The sequence below is a fragment of the Mesocricetus auratus genome, unplaced genomic scaffold, assembly GCF_017639785.1.
Source record: "Mesocricetus auratus isolate SY011 unplaced genomic scaffold, BCM_Maur_2.0 Super-Scaffold_100046, whole genome shotgun sequence".
Taxonomy (NCBI): Eukaryota; Metazoa; Chordata; class Mammalia; order Rodentia; family Cricetidae; genus Mesocricetus; species Mesocricetus auratus.
Genome location: NW_024429223.1, coordinates 4,514,575 through 4,533,154, shown reverse-complemented (window position 1 = coordinate 4,533,154; position 18,580 = coordinate 4,514,575). Strand labels below are relative to the sequence as shown.

Below are 18,580 nucleotides of genomic sequence, written 5' to 3'. Positions count from 1 at the left end.
GGTCTGGTTTTGTTTGTGTGTTTCTGTTTACCCCAGTCCCGTCTTTCTCTCCTTCCCTCTAATGCCCTTCTCTCCCAGTCCCTCCAACCCCACATGGCTACACTTCTGCTTCCTGTGTGTGTGTGTGTGTGTGTGTGTGTGTGTGTGTGTGTGTGTGTGCGTGTGCGCGTGTGTGCGTGCGTGCTGTGTGCTGTACGTCTCGGTCCTGCCTGCGAGGGAACGCATGTGTTTTCTGTCTTTCTGAGGCTGGCTTATTTCCACTGAATTCTGCAGGTTTTTTTTTTAAGCCTTTTAAAACCCAAGGGGCTGGAGGGGTGCCTCTGATTAAAAGTCATTACTGCTCTTCCAGAGGACTGGGTTTTGATTTCCAGAACCCATGTCAGGTAGCTCACAGCCATCTGTAGCTCCAGCTCCTTGGTTTCTGACACCTTCTCCTGGCCGCTGTGGGCTCCTGCACAGACGTGGCCACACACTCACACAGACATGTACACACATAAATAAAGCTCTTCAGCCAGGCGTTGGTGGCGCACGCCTTTAATCCCAGCACTCGGGAGGCAGAGGCAGGCGGATCTCTGTGAGTTTGAGGCCAGCCTGGTCTACAAAGTGAGTTCCAGTACAGCCTCCAAAGCTACAGAGAAACCCTGTCTCGAAAAACCAAAAAAAATCTTCAAATTTGCAATGTGTATGTATTATATAAGGGTGTGTGTGTGCACGCCTGTGTGTCTGTGTGTGTGTGTGTGTGTGTCTGTGTGTGTGTGTGTCTGTGTGTGTGCGCACTCGTGTGAGCAGGCGTGGCGGTACATGTCTATAAGCCTTGCATGAGTTAGAAGCACAAAGATCAGCTCAGTGCCAGCCAGCCAGCCTGAGCTTCCTAGTGAGACTCTTGTCTCTAAATGAAAGTATAAATCACCCATGCCCTTCAAGTCTAGTATAAAAGCAAACTCCTGACTCCCCTCTGCACACTTCACCCTTCCTAGCTCTCAAGTACAGGACCAGAGTCTGTGTCACCTGTGGGAGCAGAAGAGGTGTCCTCCATCCCAGCTCCTGCCCTCAATGCCCACTCATCCTCCGCCCCCATCCGCACTCAGGTTGCCATGCCTTCCTGGCTATTCCTGGTACGAATGCATGGCTCTGTATGACTGGCAGACCTTTGCCTCAGTGGGGACCTTTCCCTCAGGCATCTGGTTGGCCCACTGTCACCTCCAGATCTCTGCACAGACACCTCACCACACTGTCTTTTTTTTTTTTTTTTTTTTTTGGTTTTTCGAGACTAGGTTTCTCTGTGGCTTTGGAGGCTGTCCTGGAACTCACTCTGTAGACCAGGCTAGCCTCGAACTCACAGAGATCCACCTGCCTCTGCCTCCCGAGTGCTGGGATTAAAGGCATGCGCCACCAACGCCCGGCTCACACTGTCTTTTTCCTTCCTTCCTTCTTTCATTTTTTTTGAGACAGGGTTAAACTATATTAGCTATATTAGGCTTGCGTAGTCTGAAACTCACTATGCAAACCAGGAACTCACCTGCCTGAGCCTCCCAAGTGCTATGATTGAAGAATGCACCACCACGCCCACAGCCAGCTACTTAAATTTTTTTGTTTGTTTTTAGTTACTTTTTTTTTTCATGTGTGAGTGTTTTGTCTGCGTATGTGTATGGAAGCCCTGTGTTACGGTGGAAGTCAGAGGAGGGGGCTCGATCCCCTGGAACTGGACTTACGTGTGAGCCTCCACTTCCCTTGGCTCTCCGTGCACTGTCCCTTCCTGTTCTGGCTCTCTGTGCTCTCCCTGTTCCTTCGGGTCTAGGGCTGATTCTTAGACCTCTTGTGTTCCCACCTACTCCAAGCGTGGTCGGCTGCCTCAGCTTCTTCCCGGTCCGTTTCCTTGGGCTTCCGTTTCACCTGTGCCTGCCGTTACAGGTTTCATGCTGTGGAATTTGCAGACTTCCTCAAAGCGAGGTGTCTCTGGAATAGCCGGGGTTAATCCGCAGATGCTGATGGCTTCCAGGCAGGCCCAGTGCGAGCCGGTAGAGCCTGCAAGACTTAACCTTCTCACCAATGCGGCTTGTCAGCTGTCACGTGTCACAGCTTTAATCAACTCCGGGGCAGGAATCCTTACATCCTAACAGATGGATGCGAATTTAACCAGACAATAAACCATGTACACGCCGTAAATATGTTTGCCAAGGGCATGGTTCCCAGTGCAGCTTTCTGCACAGCTGTCTTCCCTTGAACTCCCGATATCTTGGTGAGATGATTTGTTAGCCTAACTCTGAAACAGCGATTCGGGGAGTAAACGGGTCGTTGGCTTCTCCATTACCAGCGGCTTAATTATTGGGGGGATAGGGAAAGAACGGTTTTTTATCAACGAACGTTACTGATGTGAAATTTTAAGAAATGCGCTTGATGTGTACCGGAATTGGGTGTCATTTGTCCCGGAGGGCCTGATAACCCTTCAGGCAAGGCCAGCAGCTTGCTGGCACACCCCCTGGGCTACAGACCAGGAACAGTGTTTATCCCCCTTTTAGTACTTAAATTGCTATCCAAGCTACTGCTGCAGTGTTTTTAGGGATGCAGATTCACAGGTCTAGAGGGATGGGTTGACCCTGAGTTCAGTCTCCAACACCCTTACTGTCTGCTCCTATCTGCCTGGAACTCTCCCATCCAGGGGTCTGACACCCTCTGCTGGCTCTGGGAATCTGTGCTTGCGAGTGCGCGTGCGCTCACACATGCACGAATTAAAAAAAGACTTCGGTTATCTGTCTTTCTTCTTCCCGTCCTTATTTTCAGGCACTTTTTTTTTATTCTCCTACCAGATACTTCTCTCCCCTCAGAACCTATGCAAATTAAACCGTGGAATATTTGTCCGCTTTGCATTCTGCAGAGGGTAGCTTCTATTGATGTACGCTTTCACCGGCGCAAACCACCAGACAACGTATAAATTGCCATAGAACTGGGAAAGCTTTTGAGCGAGGCAGATGTTCTCTTAGCACGAAGCAGATGTAAAGCTTGCGAGTGTCTGTCTAATAAAGGATAGCATTTGGTTCTAGACAGATTACCAATTAATCATGTTCGAATGCGTTCTTTTACTAATTAGATCCCCCTTTGGTTTTTACTGCTCTGGGTGTAGTAAATAGGGGGGGAGGGCGTAAGAAAGCTCTCCACTTTTTACACTTTGAATAACCCCGTCTTTATGAGACTTTTTTTTTTTAATTCTTAGAATCCTATAGGGATCGGAATCCACCAGGAGCTAGGGTGCCCCGTGGAAGGCAGTCAGCCCTGCGGGCGCTAAGAGGCAGCTGGAAGGAAAGAGGAGTGTGATTACACTCAATGTGGGCTTGGTTTGCGTTGCATTCTTTTGCACGGACAAAAGCTAGTATTTGCTCAGTTAACTAACACCAAGAGGCAGTCTCCATGGTTATCTATCCCGGTGGGAGTTTGAACAGCACAGAAACACAGAGTGCCAGTTTTGGCTTGACAGCAATCAAAAGCACTATGTTCGCAAAGACGGACGGTGACTGGGTCCGTGTGATTACTGAAAAGTTGATGCCGCCGTGGATGCTGAGGAGGGGGGCTGGTCCCCGGAGTCCATTGCACAGAGCAGGGGAGCTGGGGCTGACTGATGTGAGGTGCTTTGGCTCTCTCTGTTTTGCTTTTGCGCCACAGGGGTGGAGCGCGTGTGCAGGCCAGGCTGGTGTGTGCACCTCTGGGCTGCTGTCTTAGCACTTTTGGTTGTTTATTTTGTTGTTTCGAGACAGGGTTTCTCTGTGTATCCCTGGCTGTCCTGGAACTCGCTCTGTAGACCAGGCTGGCCTCGAACTCACAGAGATCCGCCTGCCTCTGCCTCCCGAGTGCCGGGATTAAAGGTGTGCACCTCCATCCCTTTTTAAACTTTTACTTTGTGATGAAGGATCACTGTGTAGCCCAGGCTGGACCTCCAAGTTGTGGTCCTTTCTGTCTCCACCTCCTGGGTACCAGAACTTGAGACCTGGGCCTCACTGTCTGGAAGACTCCTCCTCCTCTTCCTCTTCTGTCTCCCTTCCCCCCTCCCTCACACCCTTCTCCCTCATTCCTGCCCCCTCTCTGCTCTTTAATGCCTAACTTCCCCAAGATATGCTTGTTTTCTACAACAGTACGTTCAGTATATAAACTTTGTCCTCACGTGTTCCTAGAAGGAGTAAATACCAGCTATAGTTTCCTAGGGTCAATAGTTGGGGATATTTTGACATTCTTACAAAATATCTTTTCAATTATGTCTCTCTCTCTCTCTCTCTCTCTCTCTCTCTCTCTCTCTTTCTGTGTGTGTGTGTGTGTGTGTGTGTGTGTGTCTGTGCGCACGCGCACACATGCACTTGTGGAGCCTACATTTGCCAAAGCACATTTGTGGAGGTCAGAGGATAGCTTATGGGAGTCTGACTTCTGTTTCTACCAGGTGGGTCCTGGGGATAGAACTCGGGTTGTCAGGCTTGGCAGCAAGCACCGTTATCTGCTGAGCCCACTCACTGGCCCGCGTTCATAGGATTTTTAAAGGCTGGGTAGAAGAGACACATTCATTTACAGGTTCTCCTCTTTAAAAAATTACTATTTTTCTCAATATATTATTTTGTTTAAATTAGAAACATGCATGCTTCACATGTCGATCCCAGCTCCCTCTCCCACCCCGCCTCCCTTGCTCCTCTACCAGCCCCCTCCAGCCCCCCCAATCCCCACAGCATTCCCCAGGGAGGGTGAGGCCCTCCCCCATGTGTCCAGGCTGAGAGAGCATCCCTCCATGTGGAATGGGCTCCCAAAGTTCATTCATACGCCATGGTAAACACTGATCTACTACCCAAGGCCCCAGAGATTGCCGAGGTCTCCTCACTGACACCACATTCAGGGGGTTCTGGATCAGTCCCATGCTGGCCTCCCAGCCATCAGTCTGGAGTCCAAGAGCTCCCCGTTGTCAGGTCAGCTGTCTCTGTGGGTTTCACCAGCATGGTCTTCCCTTTGCTCATCGCTCCTCCCTCTCTGTCACTGGGTTCCAGGAGTTCAGTTCAGTGTTTAGCTGTGGGTATCTGCCTCTGCTTCCATCAGCCACTGGATGAAGGCTCTAGGATGGTATATAAGGTAGTCGTCAATCTCATTATCAGGGAGGGGAAATTAAGGTAGTCTCTCCACTATTGCTTTGTTTGCAAGTCGGTATCATCCTTGTAGATCCCTGGAAATCCCACTAGTGTTAGCTCTCTCCTCAAACCTATAATGACTCCTTCTGTTATAGTATCTCTCATCCTGGTCTCCTCCATTCTGCCCCTGACTCAACCTTCCTGCTCCACCATATCTTCCTTTCCTCTCCTCTTCTCCCTGTCTCTTTTTCCAGTTCCCTCTCCCCTCTTCCCATGCTCCCAATCTGCTCATGAGCTCTTGCTTCATTCCCCTTCTCTGGGGTACCTTGCATATCTCTTGGGAGCCTCCCTGTTTCCCAGACTCTCTGGCAATGGGATTGTAGGCTGGCACTCCCCTGATCCATGTCTAAAATCCATATATGAGTGAGTACATACCATGTTTGTCTTTTTGTGACTGGGTTACCTCACTCAGGATGGTTTCTTCTAGTGCCATCCATTTGCCTGCAAACTTCAAGATTCCATTGTTTTTTTTTCCGCTGAGTAATAGTACTCCATTGTGTAAATGTACCACATTTTCTCTATCCACTCTTCAGTTGTGGGACATCTAGGTTGCTTCCAGGATCTAGCTATTACAAATAATGCTGCTATGAACATAATGAAACAGACATCCTTGTTGTAAGAATGGCCATCTTTTGGGTATATGCCTAAGAGTGGGAGTGCTGGGTCTTGTGGTAGACTGATTCCCATTTTCCTGAGGAATCTCCGTACTGATTTCCAAAGTGGCTGTACAAGTCGGCACTCCCACCAGCAATGGATGAGTGTTCCCCTTTCTTCACATCCTCTCCCGCATAAGCTGTCATTGGTGTTTTTGATCTTAGCCATTCTGACAGGATTAAGATGGTATCTCTGAGTTGTTTTGATTTGCATTTCCCTAATGGCTAAGGATATTGAGCACTTTCTCAAGTGTGTCTCAGTCATTTTAGACTCTTGCATTGAGAATTCCCTATTTAGTTCTGTAGCCCACTTTTTAATTAGATCCTTTGGTGTTTTGGAGACTTGTTTTTGAGTTCTTTGTAAATTTTGGAGACCAGCCCTCTGTCAGATGTGGGGTTAGTGAATATCTTTTCCCATTCTGTGGGCTGCCTTTTTGTCTTGTTGACTGTGTCTTTTGCCTTCTCAGTTTCAGGACATCCCATTTATTAATTGTCGATCTCAGTGTCTCTGCTACTGGTGTTATGTTCAGGAAGTGGGTTCCTGTACCAATTCGTTCAAGGGTATACCTCCTACTTTCTCTTCTAAGATGTTCAGTGTGGCTGGATTTATGTTGAGGTCTTTCATCCATTTGGACTTAAATTTTGTGCATGGCGATAGACATGGATCTATCTGCAGTCTTCTACATGCCAATATCCAGTTATGCCAGCACCATTTGTTGAAGATTCTTTTTCCATTGTATAATTTTAGCTTCTTTGTCAAAAAATCAAGTGTGTTCATAGGTGTGTGGGTTAATTTCAGGGTGTTCAACTTGATTCCTTTGGTCTACCTGTCTATTTTTGTGCCAATACCATGCTGTTTTCAGGATTATAGCTCTATAATAGAGCTTGAAGTCAGGGATGGTGATGCCTCCCAATGTTGCTTTTTTGAACAGGGTTGTTTTGGGTATCCTGGGTCTTTTGTTTTTCCATATAAAGTTGAGAATTGTTCTTTTAAGGTCTGTGAAGAATTGTGTTGGAATTTTGATGGGGATTGCATTGATTCTGTAGATTGCTTTTGGCAGGATTGCCATTTTTATTACATTGATCCTACCTATCCAAGAGCATGGGAGATCATTTCATTTTCTGGTATCTTTTTAATTTCTTTCTTTAATGACTCAAAGTTCTTATGATACAGGTCTTTAACTTGTTTGGTTAGCGTTACCCCAAGGTATTTTATGTTGTTTGTGGCACTTGTAAAGGGTGATGTTCGTCTGATTTCTTTCTCTGCCCTTTTATGGTCTGTATATAGTAGGGCTACTGATTCTCTTTATCAGCTGTAAGAGTTCCCTGGTAGAGTTTTTTGGGTCACTTATGTAAACTATCAAACTATCATATCATCGGCAGATAGTGAAAGTTTGACTTCTTCCTTTCCAATTTGTATCCCCTTGATTTCCTTTTGTTGTCGTATTGCTCTAGCTAGAACTTAAGTACAATATTGAAGAGGTATGGAGAGAGTGGACAGCCTTGTCTTGTTTCTGATTTTAGAGGAAATGCCTTGAGTTTCTGTCCATTCAGTTTGATGCTGGCTGTTGGTTTGCTGTATAGGTTTTATTATGTTTAGGTATGTTCCCGTTATCCCAGATCTCTCCAAGATCTTTATCATGAAGAGGTGTTGGATTTTGTCAAAGGCTTTTTCAGCATCTAGTGAGATAATCATGTGATTTTTGTTTTTCAGCTTGTTTATATGGTGGATTACATTGATGGATTTTCATATGTTGATCTTACCCTGCATGCCTGGGATGAAACCTACTTGATCATGGTGGATGATTTTTCTGATGTGTTCTTGGATTCGATTTGTCAGTATTTTATTGAGTATTTTTGTGTTAATGTTCATTAGGGAATTGGCCTGAAGTTATCTTTCTTAGTTGTGTCTTTGTTGGCATGGGTATCAAGGTTATTGAAGCCTCGTAAAATGAGTTTGGCAAAGACCCTTCTGCTTCTATTGTGTGGAATACTTTGAGGAGAATTGGTATGAGCTGTTTTTTGAATTTCCAGTAAAATTCTGCACTGAGGCCATCTGGCCCTTGGTTTTTTTTTTTGTTTGTTTGTTTGTTTTTTGTTTTTGATTGGGAGACTTTGATGACTGCTTCTATTTCCTTAGGTGTTATAGAACTATTTAAATTGCTTATCTGTTCTTGATTTAATTTTGGTAAGGAATTTCTATCCAGAAAATTGTCCATTTCCTTTAAATTTTCAAATTTTGTGGAGTACAGCTTTTCAAAATATGACCTGATGATTCTCTGGATTTCCTCACTGTCCAATTGTTATGTCCCCCCTTTTGTTTCTGATTTTGTTAATTTGTATGTTCACACTCTACCTTTTGGTAAGTTTGGATAAAGGTTTTTCTATCTTGTTGATTTTTTTTCAAAGAACCAACTCTTTGTTACATTGATTCTTTGTATTGTTTTCCTAGTTTCTACTTTATTGATTTCAGCCCTTAATTTAATTATTTCTTGGTGAAGCCCTTAATTTAATTATTTCTTGGCGTCTGCTCTTCTGGGGTGAGTTTGCTTCCTTTTGTTCTAGAGCTTTCAGTTGTGCTGTTAATTCTCTAGTGTGACTATTCTCCAGTTTCTTCATGTGGGCACTTATTGTTATGAACTTTCCTCTTAGCACTGCTTTCAAAGTGTCCCAAAGTGGGATTATCTATTGCCTATGTTTTTCTGGTCGTAGTTAACTTCCTTGGATTGGAGTTTTCCTTCCAGAACTTTCTGTAGGGCTGGGTTAGTGGATATGTATTGTTTAAATCTGGTTTTGTCATGAAATACCTTGTTTCCTCCATCTATAGTGATTGAGAGCTTTGCCAGGTATAGTAGTCTAGGCTGGCATCCTTGGTCTCTTAGTATTGGTAGAATATCTATCCAGGACCTTCTGGCTTTCAGAGTTTCCATGGAGAAGTCAGTTGTAATTCTGATAGGTTTGCCTTTATATGTTACTTGGCCTTTTTCCTTAGCTGCTCTTAATATTCTTTCTTTATTCTGTATGTTCAGGGTTATTACTATTATGTGGAGAGGTGACTTCCTTTTGTGGTCCACTCTGTTTGGTGTTCTGTAAGCTTCTTGCACCTTCATTGGCATGTCTTTCTTTAGGTTGGGAAAGTTTTCTTCTATGATTTTTTTTTTTTGGTTTTTCGAGACAGGGTTTCTCTGTATTGTTTTGGAGGCTATCGGTCCAGCCCAGCCTTGAACTCACAGAGATCCGCCTGCCTCTGCCTCCCGAGTGCTGGGATTAAAGGCGTGCGCCACCACCGCCCGGCTCTTCTATGATTTTGTTGAATATGTTTTCTGCCCCTTTGAGGTGGGTTTTCTTTTCCTTCTTCCATACCTATTATTCTTAGGTTTGGTCATTTCATGGTGTCCCAAATTTCTTGGATGTTTTGTGTTAGGGATTTGTTAGACTTAATATTTTCTTTGGTTGATGAATCTATTTCTCCTAGTGGATCTTCAATACCTGAGATTCTCTCTTCCATTTCTTGTATTCTGTTGGTTATGCTTGCGTCTGTGATTCCTGACCATTTACCCAGTTTTTCTATTTCCAGCATTCCTTTAGACTTTGGTTTTTTTATCATTTCTATTTCAGATTTCAGCTCTTGCACTGTTTGAATTGTTTCTTGCAGTTTTTGCTTTGTCTTTTCTTCCATTTCTTGCATTTTTTGGATTGTTTTTTCTTCCATCTCTCTGAGGGATTTTCTCGTATCCTCTTTGAAGGCCTCTATCATTTCCATGAAGTTGTATTTGGCGTCATTCTCTTCTGCTTGTTTTGCATTGGGATGTTCAGGTCTTGCTGGTGGAGGGTCTCTAGACTCTGGCAGTGTCATATTGGTTTTTCTGTTGCTGAGTGTGTTTTAGTATTGTCTCCTTCCCATTCCTTCTTCCAGTGGGTGCAGGAGGAGCCTCTTCCTCTCCTGGTGGGTGTGGGACCAGGGCTCCCTTCAGGAGGGTGTCGGCAATTCCAGTGCTCTGGTCGCTCTCCTCTGCCTGGCCTCGTGGGTGGAGAAATGGACTAGGATGCTGGGGTGCTTTGTATCCCGCCGGAATGGACGGAAGCCGCAGTGGTAGACCCCAGGCACAGGAGGAGGGCAGCCTGGATACAGTCTCATGGGTAGAGCAGGAGTCTAGGATGCTGGGGTGCGTTGGCTCCCTCCTCTGGGATGGGAGCCGCGGTGGCGGACCCCAAGCACAGGCAGGCAGCCCGGGAATCAAAAATTACTAGTTTTAAAAAAAAAATGTTGTTGTTTATGACTGCGTTGCCTGCATGTTTCTAAGCACACCATGTCCATGCAGTACCACAGAGGCCAGAAGGAGGCATCAGATTCCCCCCTGGAACTGGGGGGATGCCATGTGGGTGCTGGGAATTGAACCCATGCCCTCTGCAAGAGTAGCCAGTGCTCTTAACCACGGAGCATATCTCCAGCCCATGTAAATGGCTCTTTGGAGCACTGGTGTAAAGGCGTCTGCGATAACATAGATGAAATACTTTCCTCTAAAAAATGTGTCTGAGCTGGGCATTGGTGGCGCACGCCTTTAATCCCAGCACTCGGGAAGCAGAGGCAGGAGGATCTCTGTAAGTTCGAGACCAGCCTGGACTACCAAGCTAGTTCCAGGACAGCCTCCAAAGCCACAGAGAAACCCTGTCTCGAAAAAAAAAAACCAAATAAAATAAAATAAAAAATGTGTCTGGAGTCTCTTCATTGCTGAGCCATCTCTCCAGCCCCAGCCCTCTGAGCTATTGTTAATATTACTTGGGTCTAGTGGTGATTTTGAGAGGTTTATTTTGTTTCGTAGTTGTAATTTGTGTGAAACCATGAACTTTGAAATACCCACTTAAAATGGAACAAGTTCTACCAGGTTTTTAAAAAAAACAGTTTCTTATGGAATTACACCTCCCAGAGTAGAGAGAATAATGGCCCAACCCCTGGACATCCGGCCTGTCGCCCAGCGTCAGCGTCCTCAGCTTTTGGTGGCCTTGACGCAGGGTCTCTCCTTATAGTCTCCAGAGCAGTCTTGAACTCACGACCCCCTGCCTCTGCCTCCTGCTGCTGGGATTGCAGGTACTTGCCTCCACGCCTCCCTGTGTCAAGACTTCTGGAGTTTGCAGAGCATCTTTTCCTTCCCAGGTTCCGTAGTTCTGCATCTTGTTTCCATAGTAACGGCGGGTGTTTCAACCAAACTAGGTCAGGTAAACCCAGTCGTTCTCACTTTTGTTTCAGGAAGTAGAGCGAGAAATCTCATTCAGGACGGAGTGTGGACTGTACTATTCGTACTACAAGCAGATGCTGCAGGCGCCGACCCTCCTGCAAGGTAATCATAGCTGCTACCATCTGCCTGCTTTGCACTGATGCATTGGTGTGTGTGTGTGTGTGTGTGTGTGTGTGTGTGTACGCTCGCGTGAGCACACACATGGGCTCATTTTTTTGTTGTTGTTTTTCTGTGGTAGAGTACTGACTTTGTAGACCAGTCTGGCCTCAAACTCAGAGATCCACCCACCTCTGCTTCCCCAGTGCTGGGATAAAGCCGTGCTCAACCCACCTGACTCATAACTTTAAATGTATGAATGTCTTGTGTACTCTGTGTGTTCCTGGGGCCTGTGGAGGTCAGAAGAGAGTACCAGGTTCCCTAGGACTGGAGTTAGAGGTAGTTGTGAGCTGCCATGTATTTGGGAATCAGACCGGGGTCCTCTACAAGACAGCCAGTGCTCTTAACCAATGAGCCGTCTCTCCATTCCCATAGCCCCTGGTTTTATTTTTATCAGATTGTTACCCCATTCAAGGCACCTCTGGAGCTAACCCGTCTTCTCAACTTTCAAAGAGGGAAACAGAGGCAAAGGAGGCAGGTGGTGTCCCAAAAAACCACAGAGCAGTGAAATTCCCACAGCTTCTAACACCTTCCACACAGTCACCTTGGAGCACAAGATACAGCGAGCTCTCTTACAGCAGCCGGGATCTGTGTTTTGGATGTGCTAACCCTCTCTTCTTGAATCCCAGGCTCTGCCTTCATCATCCTGGCTAATTCTCAAGCTGTTTTTTGCATCATGCCACAAATCCTGGTTTGGCAAGAGTTGGGGTCCCTGAGAATTTAAGGGATCCTCTCAGGGTGCTGGGGCCAAGGGTCTCTGTCTCCTCACTGCTGGCTTGAGCCCAGGTCAGCGGGTATCAAAAGCAGCAGTTCCTCAGAACGAACCTGTGGCAGAAGCATGTTCTTAGGAGTGCCTGTTTCATCGTGGGCGATAGCCCTCCCTCTGTCGGGAGCCATCTGTGGGGGGCGACATGGAGTGGATTCGTGTTTCTGTAAATCCCAGCCTGTGTACTCCTGCCTCACGGCAAAGATAGCTGATGCCATTGACAGCCTGCACAGGACAAGCAATCCTATGATGAGTACTTCTGAGGAAGAAACTGCCTTTTAAAAAATTCTTTACCACACTGGGGAGGCAGAGGCAGGCGGATCTCTGTGAGTTCGAGGCCCGGCTGGACCGACAGCCTCCAAAACAATACAGAGAAACCCTGTCTCGTAAAACCAAAAAACTTTACCAAATGTCGTGTGTGTGTGTGTGTGTGTGTGTGTGTGTGTGTGTGTGTGTGTGTGTGTGTGTGTGTGCATTTTGGTTAATTTTACATCCTTCATTGTTCCCCCTGCCTCTGCTAAACCTTGTTTCTTCCCAATGAGTTTCTTTCCTATGTGCTTTTATGTCGTGTTTGGTTTGGTTTGGTTTGGTTTGGTTTGGTTTGGGTTGGGTTGGTTTGGTTTGGTTTGGTTTGGTTTGGTTTGGTTTGGGACCCACTGAGTTAAACTGAGGTTGCCTGCATAATCTCTCGTGGGTGGTGTCTGCTGGAACATGGACAACTTAGCAGCGGTTATACCATGGAAGAAAACCAATCTGCCTGGCAAGCATGAGCTGCCAATAGCTTCTCAGGCACGCGTATCTGCAGGGGAGGCTCTGGTTTCTAACGGTCATCTTTGCTAAGTTTTTACAAAGCCTCTGTGCTGGCTTCTATGGTGGCTGCCCAGTTTACACTCCCGCCAGCAGTCGACTGGGGGGTGGGGGTGGGGTGGGGCGGCTCCTCCTTCATGGGATCTCCAAGTCGATTTAATCTGCCTTTCCCTGATGGTTGAGGATGTTGAACACTTAAAAAAAAAAGATTGGCCAGCCATTCATGTTGTTCCTTTTATAAACTGTCTGTTCAGCAGTTTATAAAACCCATTTATTGGTTCATTTGTGTTTTTTTTTTTATGGTGTTCACTTTTTGTAGTTCTTTCTATGTTCTAGATGTCGATCGTCCATCTGAGGTGTAGCTGGCAAGGATTTTTCTCCCATCCTCTATTGGCCTTTGTGTCCGCTCTGTGGATGTGTTTCCTTGGCTGTGCACAAGCCTTTTAAATTCACGGGGTCACCTTTGTCAGTTTGGGTAGGGGCCGTTCTGTCAGGGCTCTATCCAGACACCCTTAAGTGTGCCTGTCCTGTGACGTGTTTTCCTCTAGCAGGTGTCATTTGAGGGTTTGTTGTTTGCTTCCGAGACAGAGTCTCCCTATGTAGAGATGGCTGTCCTGGAACTCGCTCTGTAGACCAGGCTGGTCTCCAACTCACAGAGATCCGCCCGCCTCTGCCTCCTGAGTGCTGGGACTAAAGGCGTGCACCACCAACGCTTAGCCACTTTTTTTTTCTCTGACACGTTTCTGATGCTTTCATCAAATAGTAGGATGCCACCATTGCCTGAGCTTCTGGCTGGGTTCCTTTGTTGTTTCCCATTCTTCTACGTGTCTGGGGTTTTTTGTTTGTTTGTTTGTTTTGTTTTTTCTCATTGTCACGCTGTCTTTGTCACCATGGCGCTGCCATTTACTCTGAAGTCACTCGTTTTGACCACACCCTCAACATAATACTAAATAGCTTATTCATCGTGCTGAATGGATGGAGAAGTATGATTGTAATTTTTTTCTCCCCCCCCCCAATACCCTTAGGTTTTCATGGCTTAATCTATGATAATAAAACTGAGTCCATGAGGACAATTAACCTCCTTCAGCGAATGAATATTTACCAAGAAGTTTTTCTCAGCGTTTTATACAGAGTCCTCCCCATACAGGTATGTAACAGTCTCTTCATTGGATTCTCAGTGTCTGAGGAAGGTCCTCCCTCGCCTGCCGCTCGCTGGTCAGAGTGGAACTCTCACTGTGTTCTTCAGTTTCAGCTGACTTGTAGAGAATTGTCACTGCAGGCCTCTAGAGATTTGCTTTGTTATGCTTTTTTTGTTTTTTGTTTTTGCTTTTTTTAATCCTGCAAAATACTGTTTATCTTTACAAGTAGATGCTTCCTGGCTTATCTCATAATATGCGTACAGTCTTAGAAATAGTTTCATTTAAAAAATGTGTAGCCATTCCCAACTAACCTGTTTTTCTATGACAACTTCTTGTGGAGGAGGGATTTCAAGACAGGATTTCCCTGGGTAGCTTTGGAGCCTGTCCTGGAACTCACTCTGTAGATCAGGCTGGCCTCGAACTCACGAGATCCACCAGCCTTTGCTTCCTGAATGCTGGGACTAAAGGCGTGCGCCACCACTGCCCAGCCCTATGACTTGTCTTTATGATTGGAAAAATATATATAACATTATCAGATCACAGTGACCACTTCTTGCATGAGTGAGGCAGAGTAGACCTCTAGACAAAGTTGGTTTGTCTAGAGGTCTCCTCTGCATCTTCTCTTGTTGGTTTAAAGAAAGACAGCTGCTCTTAAGGGGTCTAAATTTCCCCCATTTTACAGCTGGATCTAGGTTTCAGTTTTTTAAGAGTGAACAGGTCCCCCCCCCCAATAAAGGACAATTAGTCAAGGTTGCCCCTGATTGCAGACACAAGGAAGGTCTACACATGAGGCCTGAGCTAGCCCCACAGTGTCCCAAGACAGTGACCAAAAAAGGACAGTTCTTATAAACCCCTGAATCAGGCCTGGACTTGCCCCAGTATGCCCAAAGATGGGAAAAGTAAAACCTCAACCAATCAAAACTGTATTAACGTTACTGCTCCAGCCTGCCCGCCTGCCACCATGTTCCCACCAGGATGGTGGTGGACTCGCTCTCTGAAACTACACCCAAAGTAAACTGTTTCTTCTGTACCTTGCCATGGTCACAATGTATCTTCACAACAAGAGAAAAGTAACCAAGACGCTAGGCAAATAGACTGCCACTGAGTTGCATCCCCAGCCCTGATGATCAGTTTTTTTTTTTTTTTGTTGCCTTTTACAGAAGTATCTAGAACCCGTTTATTTTTATATCTACACTCTTTTCGGGCTGCAAGCAGTTTACGTCACAGCCCTTTATATAACCAGCTGGCTCCTGAGCGGCACCTGGTTGTCAGGACTGTTGGCGGCTCTCTGGTACGTCACCAACAGGTGAGTTGGGTCCGCTTGCTCTTCTCCCTTCCCTGGATTTGGGTGAGGACGAAGCGACTGGTTTTGGGTGCAAAGGATGTCTGTAAATAGTGCGGTTGGTGTGCCAGAGCACAGTGCCGTGTTTCTTGGATCGAGGGTTTTTTTTTTTTCTTGTTTAGGGAGACAGAAAGCCCTGTTCAGAAGATTTCCCTCTGAGCAATACTGCGCCACAGCCCATGTGTGGCAATCCCAGTATGGCTAGCTGCTCGCAGAGGTGTGTAAGAGAGCACGTGTGAGTGCGTGTATGAGTGCATGTGTGTGGGAGTATGTATGTGCATATGTGTGTGTATATGTGTAAGAGTGTTGCATTTGTATGAGAGTATATGTGAGTGTGTTCAAGTATGTGTGCCTGTATATATGTAAGAGTGTGTGTGTGTATGCATATATGTATGAGTATATGTATGTGAGAGTGTGTGTATGTGCATATGTCTTTGAGTGTTTGTGTGAGGGTGTGTTAGTGTTGGGGGGGTGTTAAGAGAAGCTTTCCTTGAGAGAAGCCGTCCCGCCAGCCTGGTTCCAGAGCCGCTTTCCCGCCAGCCTGGTTCCAGAGCTGCATCAGTCCCAAATAAACACACAGGAGGCTATATGAATTATGAAGCTGTTGGCCTTGCTTGTCTCTTACTGGCTAGCTCTGCTTTAAGTAATTACCCCATAATTGTTAATCTAAGTATGTCTCTTACCGGAGAATAGTTCCGGGCTCCTACCCCAATGGCGTTACATGTTGACTCTCAGTGTTTCTCCTTCCCAGAATCCTCCTGGACTCCTAGCCCCACCTATCTAGATTCCTATAGGCTCAACAGTACTTTATTGATAAATAACAGGCAAATAACAGGACTTCCCCAACCGGGGGGGGGAGTGTGTGTGTGTGGTGTGTGTGTGTATTGAACCCGTGGCATTGTGTTCACCTTATGGGCATTCTGCTACTAAACTATGTCCCAAACTCTTTGTAATTTTTCAATTTTGTGGCAGGGTCTCACTACACTTTCTTTCAACTCATTCCATGACTGAGGCAGAGTTTGAATTCAGCTCCTCCTGCCTCTGCTTTCCGAGCTACTACAATCAGGGGCTTCCCCGCCACGGGTGACTTTCTGTCCCTCATAATAGGTTTTGTAGAAAAATATACAGTGCTGTGTATATGTAATGCTTTATTATTATCTATATATTTCCATATTAATTTCATATTAATTTGTAGATGTGGAAGCATTATCAAGTAGCAGTTTAAAAACATTCAAGATAGGCATGGTAGCTTTTGCCTTGTAATCCCAGCACTCAGGAGGCTGAGGCAGGAGGAGTACCCCAAGTACGAGGGCAGCCTGAACTATGTAGCAAGTAATGGGCCAGTCTGGACTACATGATGGGTCTTGAAAAAAGACTTATTAGATTGTTGCCCAGCTTACAGTAGCAGCAGCAGCAATAGTTATTAAGGCCCTTGTAGTTTTAACATGAATTCTCATATAGGTTTTCTTCTTAACCATATGAAAATTAGTTTTTAAATTTAGTCATATTTTATGTATTTAAGTGTTAGCCTGCATGTGTGTATATACACTATGTGTGTTCCTGTTACCTCTGAAGGCCAGAAGAGGGCATCATATCCTCAGAGATGGTTGTGAGCCTCCGTGTGAGTAGTGCTGTGACCTAAGGCTGGGTTCTCTGCGAGAGCAGACAGTGCTCTTAACATTTGAGCCCGCTATCCAACCTTCCCCAAATCACTTTTATTGTAAGTTTAGTGTTAGCACTTTACAAAATCTATTCTTTTTTGTTGTTTGTTTGTTTTCTGAGACAGGGTTTCTTTCTCTGTATTGTTTTGGAGGCTGTCCTGGAATTCACATTGTAGACCAGGCTGGTCTCAAACTCACAGAGATCCACCTGCCTCTGCCTCCCAAGTGCTAGGATTAAAGGCGTGCGCCACCAACATCTGGCTCAAAATCTATTCTTTTAACAACCCTATAAGGGGCCGGGTTGGGTGGTATACCAAAAATAGAGGCCGGCCTGGTCTACATCCTGAGCTCCAGGATAGCCAGGGCTACAGAGAAAGACCCTGTCTCGGAACAAAACAGCAGCGACCCCAGTAGGCACATACTGTCACCTCCGTTTTAGAGCTGTGAACCTTGAAACTGCGCTCACACGCTCTGAACGGCACGGCCACTCTTTGGGGTTGGTAACAGTTGCCCTGGTGTGGGCGTGTGGGCATGCAGGGGCGTGTCTCAGTGCTGACTGCACACAGGAGGAAGCGTACCTCCTCGTGCCCGCTGGAGGGTGACATTCTGGGGTAAGCCGTTTGAGAAGCTCCTGCCATGAGCACTTTTCAGATATGCGGCCCTAAGGGAAACAGGGTCTCAGAGCTGGAGAGATGACTTGGCACGGGTCTGCTCTGGCTGAGGACCCAGGTTTGGTTCTCACCACCCACGTAGCGGCTCTCAACCGCCTGTGACTCCAGTTCTAGGGGAAACCAGTACCCTCTTCTGGCCACTGCTGTCAAAAACCGCTCATATACATGAAGTAAAAAATCAATCTTTAAGCTGGGCGGTGGTGGTGCATGCCTTTAATCCCAGCACTCAGGAGGCAGAGGCAGGCGGATCTCTGTGAGTTCGAGGCTGGGCTGGACTGACAGCCTCGAAAACAATACAGAGAAACCCTGTCTCGTAAAAACCAAAAATAAATAAATAAATAAATAAATCTTTAAAGGAAAAAGCAAAGCAAAGAAAATCTTGCCTGTAACATCTAGAGAAAAATATGAGGGGGGAGTTTGGCATGGTCCCCCAGTGCCTCAGTGTCCTCGCTAACACGGGCTCGAGCTCCGATCCCACGGGATTTCATGTCGTGGGGGTAACAGTGGTGAAGATGGTGATGACAGTTGCCATTGAGAGCCCACAGACAGGATCTGTGTGTCCCTGAAGAAAGTGCCCTGTAGCTTTGCCCTGATGAATTCCTTGAGGAAGTGAAGACTGTTATCCTGGTGGTCTGTGCTCTCTTCCTACAGAACAGACACCACGAGAGTCGAGTTCACCATCCCACTGAGGGAGAATTGGGCCCTGCCTTTCTTCGCAATTCAGATCGCCGCAATTACCTACTTCCTGAGACCAAACTTACAGCCTCTTTCTGAAGTAAGTTTCTGGAGCACTTTAATTACTTATTCCTGTGTGTGTGTGTGTGTGTGTGTGTGTGTGTGTGTGTGTGTGTGTGTAAGTGTATATTTGTGAGTGTATGTGTGTGTGTGTCCAGGTGTGTGTGTCTCTGGGTGTGTGAGATGCCACAGCACTCATATGGAGGTCAGAGGAAAACTCGGGGAAATGGTTTCTCCTCCCACCACTTTGTAAGACCCAG

The 18,580-nt window shown here is 46.2% G+C and overlaps 1 protein-coding gene across 3 annotated transcripts in view; it reads left to right on the top strand.

Moving 5' to 3' along the window:
* Dpy19l3 (dpy-19 like C-mannosyltransferase 3) overlaps positions 1–18,580 on the top strand; it is an 81,726-nt gene that overhangs the window by 20,017 nt on the left and 43,129 nt on the right. For all 3 annotated transcript variants that reach the window (XM_040735452.1, XM_040735453.1, XM_040735454.1), the window contains 4 exons: positions 11,055–11,145; positions 13,798–13,919; positions 15,072–15,217; positions 18,237–18,360. In XM_040735452.1, the coding sequence (XP_040591386.1) occupies positions 11,055–11,145; positions 13,798–13,919; positions 15,072–15,217; positions 18,237–18,360 (483 nt within the window). The remainder of the gene's footprint in view (positions 1–11,054; positions 11,146–13,797; positions 13,920–15,071; positions 15,218–18,236; positions 18,361–18,580) is intronic.